The sequence below is a fragment of the Platalea leucorodia genome (assembly GCF_965183815.1).
Source record: "Platalea leucorodia genome assembly, chromosome: 18".
NCBI lineage: Eukaryota > Metazoa > Chordata > Aves > Pelecaniformes > Threskiornithidae > Platalea > Platalea leucorodia.
The window spans coordinates 5,793,942-5,809,161 of NC_138840.1; the positions used below are offsets into that span (position 1 = coordinate 5,793,942).

A 15,220-nucleotide genomic window follows, 5' to 3' on the forward strand; every position below is an offset into this window, starting at 1 on the left:
TTCCCCTCTCCCACAGGGATTTCTGGCTCCAGAGGGGCCTTTGCCAGTTCCGAGGGACGCAGAGGCAGCACCCGCTCCCCGCGGGCAGGGCCTGGCGCTGGGGTGAGGGGCTGTGCTGGTGGGACGGGTGCTGCCCTGGCCGCGCTCCTCAGCACGGCAACCGAATTTGAGGACATGACTTCCCTATTAACCATCTCACCTTTATTAAGGGAAATTAGATTAATTACATTGTAGCAGGCAATAAATACTTCCCTGGAGAGACAGGGAGGGTGCCTGGGACTTTGGTCTCCGTGTGCGACGTTAAAATTAGCGATTCTGTCTAATCCCATTTTTCAGCGTAATAATGCTTCTGGGCGAGAGGAGTGTAAAGCTCTGTAGCTTATGGGCACTAATTTTCTGAGATAAATAGAGAATTTCATCCCGGCTCTCATCAGAGCTAGGGCCGAAATTGCTCTGAAGTCCGCACCCTATAAGCTCTGTTTCCCGCTGCTGTATTTTAAGAGGACATTTATGCTTTCCCCAGCTCCGATGTGACAGCCAAGCAGCGGCATCCTGCAATTCCACAGCGAGGTCCAGCCACATCATTTTTCATATTATCTTGCTGTAAATGAGATTCACTGGACAATATGGATCTGATTTGCAGCACAGCTGTGAAAGAAATCCTGCCTTTACGAAAGCTACCACCTATGAATAAATTGGATATACTTATTTTGCTCTCCTGACAGGCTCAAACTTTCAGTTGTGAGGCTGTGAAAGCCAAGACCCAGCCTGCCTCGTGGGTACCTCTCATGGAAGGAAATATTTGATGTACACCTCAGGAAGGGCTCAGGAGGCTGATCCTTGCCGGAGGGCACTGGGCACACCCGGCTTTCTCACCCTGCAGGGACGGCACCACAGCCGAAGGGGAGCTGGACTCGCAGTTCCCCTTCCAGGGGCTGGACTATTTGGGCAATCAGCTTCCCCCTCTGTCCTCGGAGCCGTCAGACCCTCAGATCCAGGCAGCAAAGGCTGGCGCTGCCGCAGGGAGGACAGAACCCTCCTCGTTTTGCCAGTCGGCTGCTGGCAGGACCCGGAGGGATGGGCTGTGATCAAACGCCGTCCTCCTTACAGCTGGGCTCGCAGCCACGCAGGAGAAACAGTGGCGGACCAGAGGACAGCAGGTACCGCACACGGGACAACCCCTTCCCCACAGGGCCTCACCACAGAGCAGCGCAGCTTCCCAGGAACTCATCTGTACCATCAACAGATTTCCTACCCAGAAGCTAAGCTGCAGCCCCTCTGGCTCCTCATACAGCTTCCCCAAGCCTGAATGTTGCCAACCAACACACCCCTCCCTGCCGAGCCATCAGGCACTCGCCAAGAGACCACCCGTCCCGTCTCTGAGCGTACACACACGTGGGAAGGCAAGCGGGCATCACAGCAAGGCTCTTCTCCCACCGCACACCTCCAGGACTCACCCAGAGTCCTGCAGCACAATCAATCAGGGGAACACGAGCTGCAGCTCAATCCACGGCAAACAACGGTGCTTGATTTGTTTCCCGGAATCCCCGTCACACACAGCGAGGGGCGATACGGGATCAGCTGGAAGGCTGCAAGGTCCCACAGGGAACGTCGCGTTACGGCAGACGGCGCCGGGCAGAGCCCAGCTGCCTGAAGCAGCGCGGACATTGTTAAACGCTGCACAGCACGGCTTCCCTGCGGCGAGATGCCAGCCTGGAAAACCCACCACCACTCAGGTCTTCTAATTAATACATTTTACCTAATTGAGTGCCCAACTGTTAAATGATGTCGGTGAGGTTAATTAAATGTTAAATCTTTCTCAGTTAGCAAAAAACCAACCAAACAAAAAACAACCCACCGAAACCTCCCACCGAAAAAGCCCACAAAGAAAGGAGGAAAAAAAAGCAAAGTTACAGAAGCTTAAGCAGCGTTGGCAGGCTGTGCCCTCAGCTGATGAAGGGTAATTCAAGGCTTGTAACTCCACTCTTGGAGCATCCATTCCATCAGCAACCAGAGAGGGAGAGGTTTGATGAGCCACGGGAGGCAGCCGCAGAGCTGAATCCCTATGCTCACCTCTGCTCCATCCGTGTTTCTCTTTCTACGGGTGGACTCGCAGTTCTTCAGCACGGAGACCACTTACCTGTCTGCGCCGGGAGTCCGACACCGTGCCAAGGAATACCACCGCCTGGGCCTCCTCGTCCTCATGTCGCAATCTGCATCATCGGCATCGCTGACTGCGGTTCCAAAGAGCGCGTTTCCCTTCAGGGAGCAAGAAGAGCAAGGCGAGGAACCAGCTGGCCACGTCTTGCGACCTGTGGACCAGGCAGGAACGCAGCTGGCGGCAGACCTGGGATCCAGGGACTCATCTCCCCGATGGAGATTATCTTTTTGCCTCATTAAAAACTGCACATTGCTCAGCTGTGAACTGCTGGAAGGAAGATTCAAGTTAGAGCAGAGCCAGGGTAGTGTCCCAGCTGCAATCAGGCGGCATGGAAACGCACGTGAGATGGGAGTGGAGAGAGCGGCCGTCCCCGCTGAGAAAGGCCACTGAAAGCTGAGTCTTTATCTAAGGGAATAGTATCATGAATCACAGACTTGACTCCAGGAGCTTGAACTTCTCACTGGTCCGCAGACAGCCCTCTCCGATTCACTGAGATGTGGGAACTCGCATGGAAAAGTCAATCTGTGCACACTCCGACTCAGGCAATTTGTTCTATTGATTAAGCAAATAATGCCTTTTTTGACAATACCTTTTTCTTGTTATTTCCCTGACCCCTGAGACTTCGCTGTGTTTTCAAAATGACTCACAAATTCCACAAATGGATGAATTTTTGGTGTGCAGAATACCTTTACTGCTAGCTGCAGACACTGCAATTCAACATAAAATTTGGAGATGCAGCCTGTTCAACTAAACTCACCAAAATGGCAGGGGTTTCCAGACACGCATTTCACCTTGCAACCTGAAGTTCTCCCAATCACTTATTTAGAGAAGAGAAACAACTTATGAACTCCTCCGTGCTTCTTTCAGTGATGCTAAGGAATATTTCCCCTTCTTATGCCTTCAGCTGACCCAGGAAACATCCATTTCTGGTGGAATTACACAGGTCAGTTGGAGGAGTCGCATGTGCTGTCCTGCACCTTCAAATCAAAAACTCCTGCGTGCAAAAATTGCCTAGAGACAGCTCTAATTTGTTCTAAACTATCACCCCTTCTATCAGCAAGCAGGGAATTGTTATCTATTTATTTCTTTACAATGTCACCGAATCAGTGACCACCTGCAAGGTGTCCAGGATGATAAACGCTTGCTTTGTATACGGAGCTATTTCTGACAAGGCTTGATAGTGCACATCTATCAAATTGCCTGGAAGAGCCACCGATGAGGATCATTATCTAACACAGTCCCTTTGCGGGAGTTCAATGTCAGCACGTCCTGGGGCAGGTACCTCACTGGGTACCTGTTCTGCTCATTAGTTCTCTAGATTAATCGTTTTACATTTCCATTATGAATTTGGGCCGAACTTTGGAGTTCTCACGCCCAGAGCAAAGCTGTAGCACAAGCTACAAGACCAGAGCTATCCAGCACTATAAAAGCTCTGGTGAAACACAGACATGCCCTGCTACTTGCTTGCTCCCTGCTGGGTCTGTGCTGCTCAAAGTACCACCACCTCTCTTCTACAGCTTGCTCTGTCCCAAGGGAAACTGATTTTGAAAGAGCTCTTGTTCAGGTCAGGAGTTTTGATCTTAAGAAGCCAGTGCTCAGCAATCTGTTAGCAAACCATGGCTATTACTCCCCAAAGCACCCTTCCTACAAGAAAGCCACAGCTCTCAGCCCTGGCAGCAGTCATCATGACTGAAATTACAACCAGGAAACCCACTTTTTCTCATGGAACCAGCCGCAAAACACGGGGGGCTTAATTCCTTCTGCAGAGCCTCACCTATTAATGCAAAACCCAGGCCGTTGGAGGCCATGTAGCTCAGTTCTTGGCAAGAACACATGCAGAAGTGATATTCTGAGAAGGCCCCTTGATGTCCTCTGGCCGTTCCCCTCCAGACTGGCTCTCCTGAACTGCTCCGGCCAGTGATGGATGCAGCCTCTTCCAACCTGACAGAATAGTTACTTTCCTGCGTTGCTTTTTATTTCCCATCACTCGGTTTAAAGAGCAGTTCAGACTACAGCCAGGCTAGCACACAAATACACAAACAAAACCTCCCCCAAATCCACAAAAAAGTCAGCCAGCTTCCCTGTGGTGCCCCAATAATCCTTGAACTGAATAGAAAAGGGAGGTTCGAGCTTTGTTAAACAAAATGCAACTGCCATGTAATGTGCAAAAGGGCCAGAAGCGATGCCAACAATTTACATGAGCAATAAAACTGCAGAAAAATGAACTACTGCTTACCCATGGCGCAGGCAGCATGCAAAATGGATTTAGGTGATGAATCTGTTTCACGATTAGCTGCCAGATAGCTTTAATTCATGTCAGATACAATTAACTCTCTCTGACAACTGGAAAAGGAAGCTTGAATATTAACAGCATTGTTGGTTGCGTTGCGCTGGGAATGCCGCGAGCAGCACCACCTCCGCAAAGAGGAACCTTGAGCTATGCCACCGCCGCGCTCTACAGAGCAAATTCAGCACAGACGACCCAAACAGGCACAAACTGAACTGCAGTCACAACCCTCCGCCAGGTTCTACAGATTCTGCTTCTTCCAGGTGCTAAACATTCTTTTGCAAGCATTTTTTTGCTGGAGGCATAAATAACGCGTTAACCCCAATCATAGCACAAGTATGGCCGTTCATCCTCCAGAAGAATCAGGAACGTATAGCGCATACGTCTAGAGTCGGAAACAAAGGTACGACCTGCTGTTGGAGCGCGGGGTCGGCAGGCTTGCAGGGACACGAGGCTTTCAGGTCTGTGTTGGAAAAGTCTGTGGAAGCAGACGAGTCCTGTCTGCGTCTCCGTACCACTCAAGACTCATTAATCCAGAGGAACAGTACTTCTGCCTAGTACTAGCAAAACCACTAATTCCTGGATTTACTACGTAACAATACCATACCTCAGCATTAAACAGGAGACCGAAACGGCTGATAGCGTAACAAGCATGTCAACGCAGGGCCTTCAAGATTGTACCCAGAGCTGTTAAAAGCAGACAGTATTAACAGAAGAATTCTCTGGGCTAGCTAAGCATTTTATTTCTTTTTTTTTTCCCCCAGTAAAGACATGTTTAAAGCAGAATCTAGACTTACACATCTGTATCCGAGCAAGTGTGTTACAGTTTTATTTACAGCCTAAGTGTTTGTTTGGTTTTTTTTTAATTAATATGTTAACAGAATTCAATGACAGCAAAGCAAGTGTACTTGTAGCTTAGTAGTTTACAATATTGCCACCTGCAGTTAGGACTTAGAAGCTGCCAAAACCTCTTAAATGGTGATTTCCAAATATATGGTATATACTTGAGGTTTGCCTTACAGTGACATGCTTGCTTTTTAAAGTAAATTAATGTATGAATGCTGTTCTACAAACTTTCTCCCATACCACAGGCTGCATCAAACATTTACGCCAAAGCATAAGTTACCTCTGATAGCAACTTTTCCCAGTCTTCCTTCACGCTGTAGGCTTGGCTTTTGCCAAAAGCAGAACTTTTCCAAACCTATAAAAATTCCCAAAGTCTCAACATCCTTCTTTATAGCTCTTTCAGAGAGGCTTAAAGCAAGGACAAAAAGGTATCTTTGGAAAGGACAGTGCGCCAGCTAACAAACAAACAGGCTTATTTTTAGAAAAAAAAACTTAAGACCAAAGTTACAGAAGCAAAGTTCTTTACTCTGAATGCTCTCTTAACATGCCAATTAAAATGTTCTCATGTTAGCTTCCCTGCTGAAACAGAGGAAGGATTATCAGGTTGTCTCTTGCAGATGCCATTTCACATATTTGACTTTGTATGATCCATACAGAATAACGCTTCAGGAATCGAAGCTAACCACCCTTTTAAGGGATTCCATCTCTTAGTTCAACAGACGAGAGAAGTGTCCTCTCCCATCCTGTACCAGCTACAAAGATTCACAATAAAAAGGAAACCCTGGGTTTTGAGTGAGAGGGGTCTTTTACACTTTAAGACTTTATGCCATCTTCCCACGGAGGGTTAGTGCTTCATGGAGAGCTCTGCTTTTCCACGCTGTTGAAAAATAACACGGTGGTTGTAGGAAAGCAAATACAAGACTTCTTCCCTGCTTCATTTTGCAAGGAAGTGTTAAGCCAGATGAGTGCTCCTGCTTACATTTTAAAATATAAATATGTTAACCCTTTCCTAAGAGGCTACATTTAAAGTTGAATTTTCCTGAATTTGAAGTGGAGCAAGACTTCTCTGTATTTTCTACAAGCAACGGGGGAAAAAAACCCCATTAATGACTGAGGAAGTTATGTTGTTCTGTTCAAACAGCATTTATTGGATATGGCTCTTTGTCAAAGAAATGCACTGAATCAACTCAATTTAGATGAGAAGAAAGGGCAATACAGTGTTTTGACCAGTCCAAGCTTTCTTCTCTCCTGTCTATACTCAGTTCCAGGAGTACTGCTTCTCCTAAAGACTTTGAAGGGGGTGTAGGAAAAGCAAAGTTCTCTCGTATTAGAGATAGTCCAGTAGCTCTACAGTTAGCCTCGGTAATCTAGTTAAGCAGCGGTCTAGCTAATTGATTCGGTGAAGTTAAACTACCTGTGATCTTTTATTTCTTTAAAAACAATAAAATGCATAAGCTCACTATAAAATCCTCAAAGCCAGTTACAAATACAATGGCTGCTATAAGAACAAAAGGATTGCTATTCATGGCAGCATCACGAACTACGAGAAGCTTTGCGTTTAGTCCCAGGCACCAGTAACTTGCCTTTAGGTATCTCAGGTACCATCCTGAGATAGTCATCACCTTTTAAGCACATTTGCAGAGAAAGGACGTGCCCGGAAGGAAGTGCAACAAGTCTGATCTGTTGCTTTCCTTGCCCAGACAGGTACGAACTCCAGTCACTTGTGTCCACTGCTTACGTCTTCTGCAAGATACCAGAATAGCCTTTCTTACCCAGCTTGCTGGTCTGCAAGGCCAAGATAACTGTATCTTGACCTCAACCTTAAAGGAAACAGAAAATAAAGGTTTTTTTTCCTGAATAAAAAAAATGCAATCTATTCTAATCCCATTACATATTATAGGTAGAAAAAATAGTTCTTAACTTCCATTCTGTAAGTTAATGGAAGGAAGACACAAATTAGAACAAGAACAAAAGGTAGCAGTCCTAAATGTAACATCCTGTATTTACAGAGGGATGTCAACATGCGTTGAGTTTCATCTATGCGTTTTTGCACCACTGCAAGCTTGTGCGAGACGTACCTAGAAAGAAAGAGAAATTCATCAGTACTCTGAGAGACGCTTATATCCCACAACCACTTACAACTTCTGCCTGAAGTAGAAGACACTTTCAGTTTCGATTCAGTTTTTCAAAACATTGACAATAGTTCTTTTTCAAGAAGTGCATGGTTTACCCACAGTTTGTATTAAGCTAGATGTGATGTAAAACTACTTCCCCTCCTTCCCCCTTCTCAGTTCATGCTGCTTCTTGACCAGTGACATGAGCCAAATACAAGACAAGGCGGGGAAAAAACAAGGAGTTTCTATTACAGCTCCACAGTCCAGTGACTAATGACAGAGTGACAACACTGCCTTACAACTTCAGGTCGTGGCTGACAAAAATACATAGACTTACTGATAGCTTCTTCACAATTCCTTGGGCCTCCGGATTCAGATGAAGAAGATTCTTCTTGGTTAAATCACTTGCTGTTAAACGAATGCTCTGTGAAAAAAACCCCAAATCTTAGGTTTGCTGTTTGGTCAGCTGTAGTAGCCAGAAGCAGGAAAAAAAAAAAAAAGATTACAAAATAAAAGTAAATAAAATCCAAGCATACTAGGAGACCACATACAGGCAGAGAACAACATGCAGCTTGACCAGAAGCTCATCTCATACCTTCCTTGCAGTGCATTAACACATTACTGCCAGCAGAAGTTACTTTAAATGTTACTTAAAGGCACAGCAAAACGTCATTCTACATTCTGCTTTGACCAGCTTGAACAGCTCCCACTTCTGACTAAAAATCTTTCCATGTTCTTTTTACGCTAGCTCAATCTCCTGATAAACTGCAGTGGCACAACTGAAGAGACAAGAGTGGATGACTTGAAACTGGTAAGGCCCCCAAGAAGTTACAAACTATCCCTTCAGCACAGATTTTACAGATTAAAGTTTCTGATTTACCTCCCCTCCTCCAACAGGGACCGTAATGAAGATATCGTTGCTGTCAGCAAGGGGGCTGCCATTGGCAGAGATGGTGTAAACACGTTCATTTATGGCAGGCGTGCGCAAACCTGGTGTCTTGAAAATTCTGAAACAAAAAGTTATAGGTAAGTAATTTCACTGCAATTGCTCAAAGCACTTTGACTAAAAGTCTTTCATTTCAGGTTCAAAGAGCCACTAAGGATTATGTTGCAAATAAATGACAGATACATACATAAAGCAAACGGCAAGGCGCTCCCCTATATGAGAGATTAACAGATAAATTTAATGGAATACAAACCTGGAATCAAATTTGGGTGTGACCATGGAGGTACCTCCCCGGGCACAGAGATCAACAGTTCTGCCATTAGCTGGAGTGATAAAGTTGGTTTTGCTTGATCTGTTAAAGGGAAATAAACAAACATCTGGCCATAAGAATACTTTTAACAAATGTACAAGCACTACCTTATCAAAGACTTGAATGAGGTTATCACCACAAAAAACCAGAGGTTCTTACTAATGAAAAGTAAACCCCAAAGCCAGGGATAGCCAGCCATCACAGGAGAGGAAGCGGCCCATCTTTCATTCACTGTCAGATCACAGATTTTTTCCTATAGCATGGCACAACTACCTCAACCAGCCTACTAAACCACGCTCCATTCCATGTAAGAGCTGTATTAGCATTATACGCCCTTTCTGAAACCCAGTAAAAAAGATATCCCCTATTACCTCTTACTCATGCGCTTCACTCTTGCTGAAGGAGGTCTCCTGCTCCTGGACACTGGCACTTTTTTAGTGGATGCCTTCACCTGAAACACACATTACTCACCAAATCAGTTACTTCACTCTCCTGTGACAGCTGAGCCCACAATCAACAAATGCTCCCGTACAAAATGTTTGGCTCAACAGGCCCCTTTTCATCGCACAAGAGTCCAGAAACGAACACCATACAAGCTTCTGTGACCCTCTCCTATCACTAGACATTTCAGGAAGCGATACCTGTTTTGAAGTCCCCCTCAAAGTATCCCAGACAGCTCTATTATCATAGGCATCACCTCAGTAAGTAGTTTATATCCTGGGAATAAAGTCATCACAGAGAATAGCTATTTACCTTTCCAGTTCTTGGATTAACATTTTCAGCTTCTAGCTCGGGAAGACATTGGCTATCATGTTTTGCTTTCTTTGCTAGAGGAAGCAAAGGAGGTTCTGCTTCTTCTTCAATAGCTTCAATATCCTGCTTAGATTTTTCCACTAGAAAGAGAAAGCGTTATCTAAGTTGAAAATAAATAATAACTTCACATTATTAGTTAGCAGTGGTGGTAAACAGTAAACAACCACAAGCATTTTTGGCAACAATTTGCTTCTGAAATCCAAATCCCAATGTAATCCAAATAGTTAACAGAGCACTGTTTTGAATTAAGTGTTTTAATAAAATTAAGTAGAGCCACTGCAGAAAGTAGGGATAAAACCAGGATTATTTTCTTGTCTTTAAATATACTGAGGGATGTAAGAACAAACTGAATTATTATTCACAGTATGTAAACCATGACATGCTTTCACCTTGCTGAACTCATCGCAATGCTTAAAACGAACTGACCTTTCTTGATGATTTTTAAAGGAGTCTGGATAACTTCTGCTGTTAACTTGTTTATTTCTGTTATTTCCAAGTCTGCCTAAAATTAAAAACAGTCATGACACCATTAGGATTATCCGTAGCATATAGTTCTGAGAAATCCCAGTTGTAGAGAAAATCCTTAATTATTTTATAGCAATAATACCTCCATGTGTTCTGCTGTGCTCAAACTGGGACCTTTCACCTTATTCTAGAGGTGACACAACACGTGAGGTCCGCATGCCATTCAGGACCAACACGCCTTATTTGGCAGCTGCAAGTATGCTTCACCTACGCCCTGCTGCTCAACCAATTCAGAAATGCTTTAATGTACTGAAAAGCACGTGTGCTCTCAGGGATCTGGGGGTGAAATCAAGCAGGTAAGGGAAGACTGACAAGGAACAGTATGAGCACGCAAATCCTATATTAGATACAACAGCAACAATTGGATATTGGACTCTTACTAAGTCTTAAAGCAGTATTTGTGACGGTATTTATGTAACCTCTGCCATCGCGACGCTCCTACAGACTCAGGAAACCCTTCATTTCCTAGAGGTACGCAATGCCGTCAGGGAAGTTTGATATTTATGCTAGAAACCTACCGTTGCTGCTTCTTCCAATGCCTTTTTGCTTCCTCCTTTAGCTAAAAAGAAAATATTTTTTGAAAATCAATATATATTTAAGACAGCCTGTACAGCATACATAGACATACTCTAATACGTCACCACTAGGGTGCAAAAAACCAGCACAAACCAGTTTTCCTGGCAGCGAGCAGCCTCGGACAAAGAGAGCGGCGCTTCCCAACAGCCCGCGGCCGCCTGCGCGGCGGATTCCGGACAGAGAAGATCCCGGCTGCTCCTTTGTTTTTGTTATCTGGGGGAAAACGCGCCCCCGCCAGCCCGCTCCCGCTCCCGGTCCCGGTCCCTGTCCCGCCCCGTACCGAGGTAGTCGAGCCAGTTCATCTCGCGGAGCGCCACCGGCAGCCGCAGGATCTCGATGTTGTACAGGTTCTCCGCCTCCTTGACCAGGCGCTGCCCGTTGGTCCGCAGCTGCTCGACCCGGCTCCTCACTGCGGGGACGCAGACGGCTCAGTCACGGCCCCGGGGCCCGCTCCCCGCCGCCCGCCCGCCCGCGGCCGCAGCCTACCCTCACGGTCGAAATCCTTCAGGAATGCCGCCAGCTTCCTGCCGCGCGCGCTGGCGCCAGCCTTCTTTCGCGCGGGAGCCATGGCGGCGGGGCCGGGGCTCGGGGCCGGGGTCCGGTTACCGGGGCTCGGGGCCGGGAGCGCCGCCGCCCGCCGCGCGTTCAAACCCAACCGCCGCCACCGATCGACCAATCAGGGCGCGGCGCGGCGCAATGACGCACTGACGCGGCGCGCCGGCGGAGCGCTTCCGGGTCGGCGGGTCGCTATGGCGGCGGCGGTGGCGGCGGCGCTGCGGGAGTGGGCGGCGGCGGCGGCGCGGCGGGACGCGGCCTGGCGGGCGGCGCTGGCCGCCTGGGAGCCGCTGCTGGCCTCGCTGGCCGGGCTGGCGGCGCAGATACGGGCGGCGCAGCGGCTGGCGTGGGGCGCCTCGCCCTTGGGCGCCTTCGGCGGCCTGCGGGAGCGGCTGTGGCGGAAGCAGCGCGGCGCGGCCGAGGCGCTGCTGGAGCAGCTCGGCAGCCGGCGGTGAGGCGACGGCGGCGGCGGGGCCGGGCGGGGGCCGCTGGGCCGCGGCTGAGCGCTCCCCGCTTTGCCGTGCAGGGCGGAGCTGCGGGCCGTGCGGGACGCCGTGGGGGCCGGCGTGGCCGCCGTGCTGCGGCTGTACGAGGAGCGGGCGGCGGAGCTGGGCCTGGCGGCGGCCCTGCGGCGAGGGCCGCGCTGCCCCTCGCTGGCTGACGCGCTGGAGGGGCTGCAGGACGTGGAGCGCTACTACCGGCATCTGTATCCTTCCGCGGTGGGGCTCTGCGGGCAGCGCTGGCGGGTGCTTTTTTTCTCCTTGTCATCCTTAGCGGGCGTGAAGGTACCTGGAGAGCAAGCTGCTTTTCCTCAGCATCAGCTGCGACAGCCTGGCAGACATGGAAGCCCTCCCACAGTCTTGGGAGAGGATTTTGGAGCGCTACAAGGAAGACGTTGTTCAAGGTAGTTCTGCATACAGCAGCCCCACAGGGTGTTTCACAGAATCATTTAGGTTGGAAAAGGCCTTTAGGATCATCGAGTCCAACCGCTAACCCAGCACTGCCAAGGCCCCCACTAACCCATGGCCCTCAGCACCACATCTCCCCGGCTTTTAAACACCTCCAGGGATGGGGACTCAGCCCCTGCCCTGGGCAGCCTGGGCCAGGGCCTGGCAGCCCTTTGGGGGAAGAAGTTTTTCCCAATACCCAACCCAGCCCTGCCCTGGCGCAGCTTGAGGCCGTTCCCTCTCGTCCCATCGCTTGTTCCTGGGGAGCAGAGACCGACCCCCCCGGCTCCAGCCTCCTTTCAGGCCGTTGCAGAGAGCGATGAGGGCTCCCCTCAGCCTCCTCTTCTCCAGGCTGAGCCCCCCCAGCTCCCCCAGCCGCTCCTCCCCAGCCTTGTGCTCCAGCCCCTGCCCCAGCCTCGCTGCCCCGCTCTGGCCACGCTCCAGCCCCTCCATGGCCGCCTTGGGGTGCGGGGCCCAGCGCTGAGCACAGCATTCGAGGGGCGGCCTCACCAGTGCCCAGCACAGGGGGACGATCACCTTTCGTTGAGCTCCGTGCTGATGTCTCAGCCCTGGAGACAGCACATTGGCGCAGTGTTGCTTGCTGTGTTGGTCTCGGTAGCAGTGGGTGACCTTGCTCAGTTTGCACTTGTTCTTTGTGACCTGCTCTGAGATCTCGTGAACGACCTCAGTCGTAAATACTCGCCATCGCACCCTGGGCGCAGCTGGAAGCAACATCCTCCCTCGCAGTGTAGCGAGGGGCTTAGTGATCCTTTTCACTTGGTCTACTAAGTTAGCTTTACTTATGTTTTTCTTTATTGCTTTTAGAAACAAGTTAAATTTTTGTGGGCACAGAATACAGATAAAATGCATTAAGCTAATGGGGTTGGTTTTTTTCCTTCCAACTCAGATGCGCTTCTTAAGATCTCTCTGTTTGTGGACAACCAGCGAGAGCTGTGCTGCTCACCAGGCTCCTGACAGAGAGCAGGAGGGACTGATGTTGACCAGCTTCTACGAGAGCCTGGCATGTTCTGAGATGACTGCAAAGATGGTGAATTGAGGAAGCTTTACCGGTGCTTTTTGGAAGCTGAATGAGTTGGGTACTTGGCCTCAGCAGGAAATGCTTGGACTGTTTCATTTTCAAGTGGAAATGGACTTGGTGTCTGAAGAAGAGGCTGAGCTGAACAAGCCATGAAGATGGAAGGGAGTCATCTTCAGCTACGGAAGTCGTCCTTTCTTCTGCCTGCCATGGATATTTTGTATACCGAAAAAAATTCGGGACTTACTAGCTTACAAAGAAATGTCGAGGTGCGCCGCAAATAAGCGAGCGTAACATAAGGACCAGCAGGCTGATGCCATGTAAGAAAGGTGTTTAGGTACCGTCCTTACAAATAAATAAAGATATAAATCAGGGCTTAAAACCAGTTTGCACCTCGTGCCTCTGAGCAATATGTTTGCTTTCATCCCGCCTGTACATTGATGAGGAAAGAGCAAATTTGACTTGAAAAGGTAATTGGGGAGGTGCACGGACACCTGAGTTCTGACACAGGCAGTTTTCAAGCGCGTTAGAGTGTGCTGCTCTGATACCTCTGCTAGGGCATATTTAAGTCACAGTCTTAAAACTTCGTGCTCTGTTGCAGCAGCAGCTGCTGACGGTTCTAGGGACATCTTTTGTTGGCCATGACACCGATCCTCTGTAACGGTCCCGGAAAGCGGTGGGATGCCTGTCTCTAAAGAATGTATTTGATAAGAACGGTAGCTTCCCGGAGAAGGCCAAATAAAGACCTGAACTTGGACAGATTGTGCTCGTGCTCCCTGTGTTTATGGCGAAGCAGGGCTCAAACCCGGGGAGTCCATTTGACCACCTGAGGGCACTGCTCGACCTGCGAGAGCGGCGTTGGGGGGCCCTGGGAGACTGCTGGCTGTGCAGGGCTGGGGCCGCCAGTGCTCCCCCTCGCCTGGCAGGCCTTCGCGGGATGGTGCTTTATGTGCAGTTTTAATTTGCAAAGAAAAATAACGTCACCCTCTTGGCGTTGGTATGGCTGCCAGGCGTCATGGCTGATGAAATCAGCATTTGCCGAGGGAAGGGCGTTACACGGGGAAGCGAGGCGGGTTCTGCTCCCGACACGTACGGGCAGCGGGTCTGGGGGCCGGTGGGGTGCTCACTGGGCTTGGCGGTATTCCTCCACTGCTGAAGGTAGTTCCTCTTGTGCTGCGTGCTCTGTGTCACTGCAGGACCCTGGCGTGCTCGCTGGCGCTGATCCTGTCCTCCAGCCGGCTGCGAGGGGCTCTCGTGGCTGGACAAGTGCCCTCTGCGCTGCACATCGCCGCAGACCCTGTGCGAGAGCGCGGCGTAGCTGCGTGCTGTGAGCCACAGTGCGACTGTTCTGAGCGTTTCGCTTGGCTGTCTCCTTCCCAGGGAAATGGGGGATGGAGTCCTCCTCCTGCTGCTTCAGCTTAAGATAAAGCAGATGATGCAGTGAAGATACTGGTTTGGCAGATCAGCCAAGAACGCAGTTTATGTAGCAAATGGCTGTACAGCAGTCTCGATGCAGACACTTCTGCATGCAAAGCACTTCCCCTCCTTCTCGAGTGGCTCTGTCTCACCATGACCTGTCACTGACTCATTTTGTCAGTGTGCTGCTGATGCCGGGGGTTGCATCACAGCATCAGTTCAGTATAAGGCATTTATTTTGCCATCCACAGCAGAGCGAGCAATTTCATCTAGTTTCCTTCTCCAGAGCTTTGATTCCAGCCGCAAACTCCTCCCAACTCTAGAAATTCACCTCCTGTGTTTAGGTTCTGGTTAGTGAAGCAGCATAGGTCAACTTTATTAGCCATTGCCTGCTGCTCGTGTTCAACCCGTGCATCTTCCCTACGGACATCGCTGACTTCTGATTTTAAGGAAAGGGCGAGTGCGTGCTGTGGGCTGACACAGATCACAGCAGATTTATGCAGGTGCCCTCCTAGCTATCGCTGACAGCTGCGTGCTGGTGTCTGCAGAGGCCGCCAGTCTGAAATCCACCTGACAAACAGAGGCTGAATGTTGTTCAGCAAAGCGCAAAGGTAATTGCAGTATTATTTCATCCATCTCCTGTTCCTTTCTGATACGGTTTTGAACCTGTGGCCAAAGCGCAGACGTG

At 49.3% G+C, this 15,220-nt stretch overlaps 2 protein-coding genes across 2 annotated transcripts; one reads left to right on the top strand and one right to left on the bottom strand.

Annotated features, from left to right (window-relative positions):
- Window positions 1-7,287: 7,287 nt before the first annotated feature.
- Window positions 7,288-11,146, bottom strand: CDCA8 (cell division cycle associated 8; the record flags this gene model as incomplete). Its single annotated transcript, XM_082329341.1, has 10 exons — window positions 7,288-7,372; window positions 7,746-7,832; window positions 8,289-8,415; window positions 8,608-8,706; window positions 9,036-9,115; window positions 9,418-9,557; window positions 9,904-9,979; window positions 10,521-10,561; window positions 10,859-10,987; window positions 11,065-11,146. The coding sequence occupies 10 exons, from the start codon at window positions 11,144-11,146 to the stop codon at window positions 7,328-7,330; spliced, it is 906 nt and encodes a 301-aa protein (XP_082185467.1). The 3' UTR covers window positions 7,288-7,327.
- A 181-nt stretch (window positions 11,147-11,327) lies between these two features.
- Window positions 11,328-13,837, top strand: AIRIM (AFG2 interacting ribosome maturation factor; the record flags this gene model as incomplete). Its single annotated transcript, XM_082329426.1, has 4 exons — window positions 11,328-11,584; window positions 11,660-11,839; window positions 11,919-12,037; window positions 12,988-13,837. 4 exons carry the CDS (start codon window positions 11,328-11,330, stop codon window positions 13,053-13,055), a joined length of 624 nt encoding a protein of 207 aa, XP_082185552.1. The 3' UTR covers window positions 13,056-13,837.
- Between the last annotated feature and the right edge of the window lie 1,383 nt (window positions 13,838-15,220).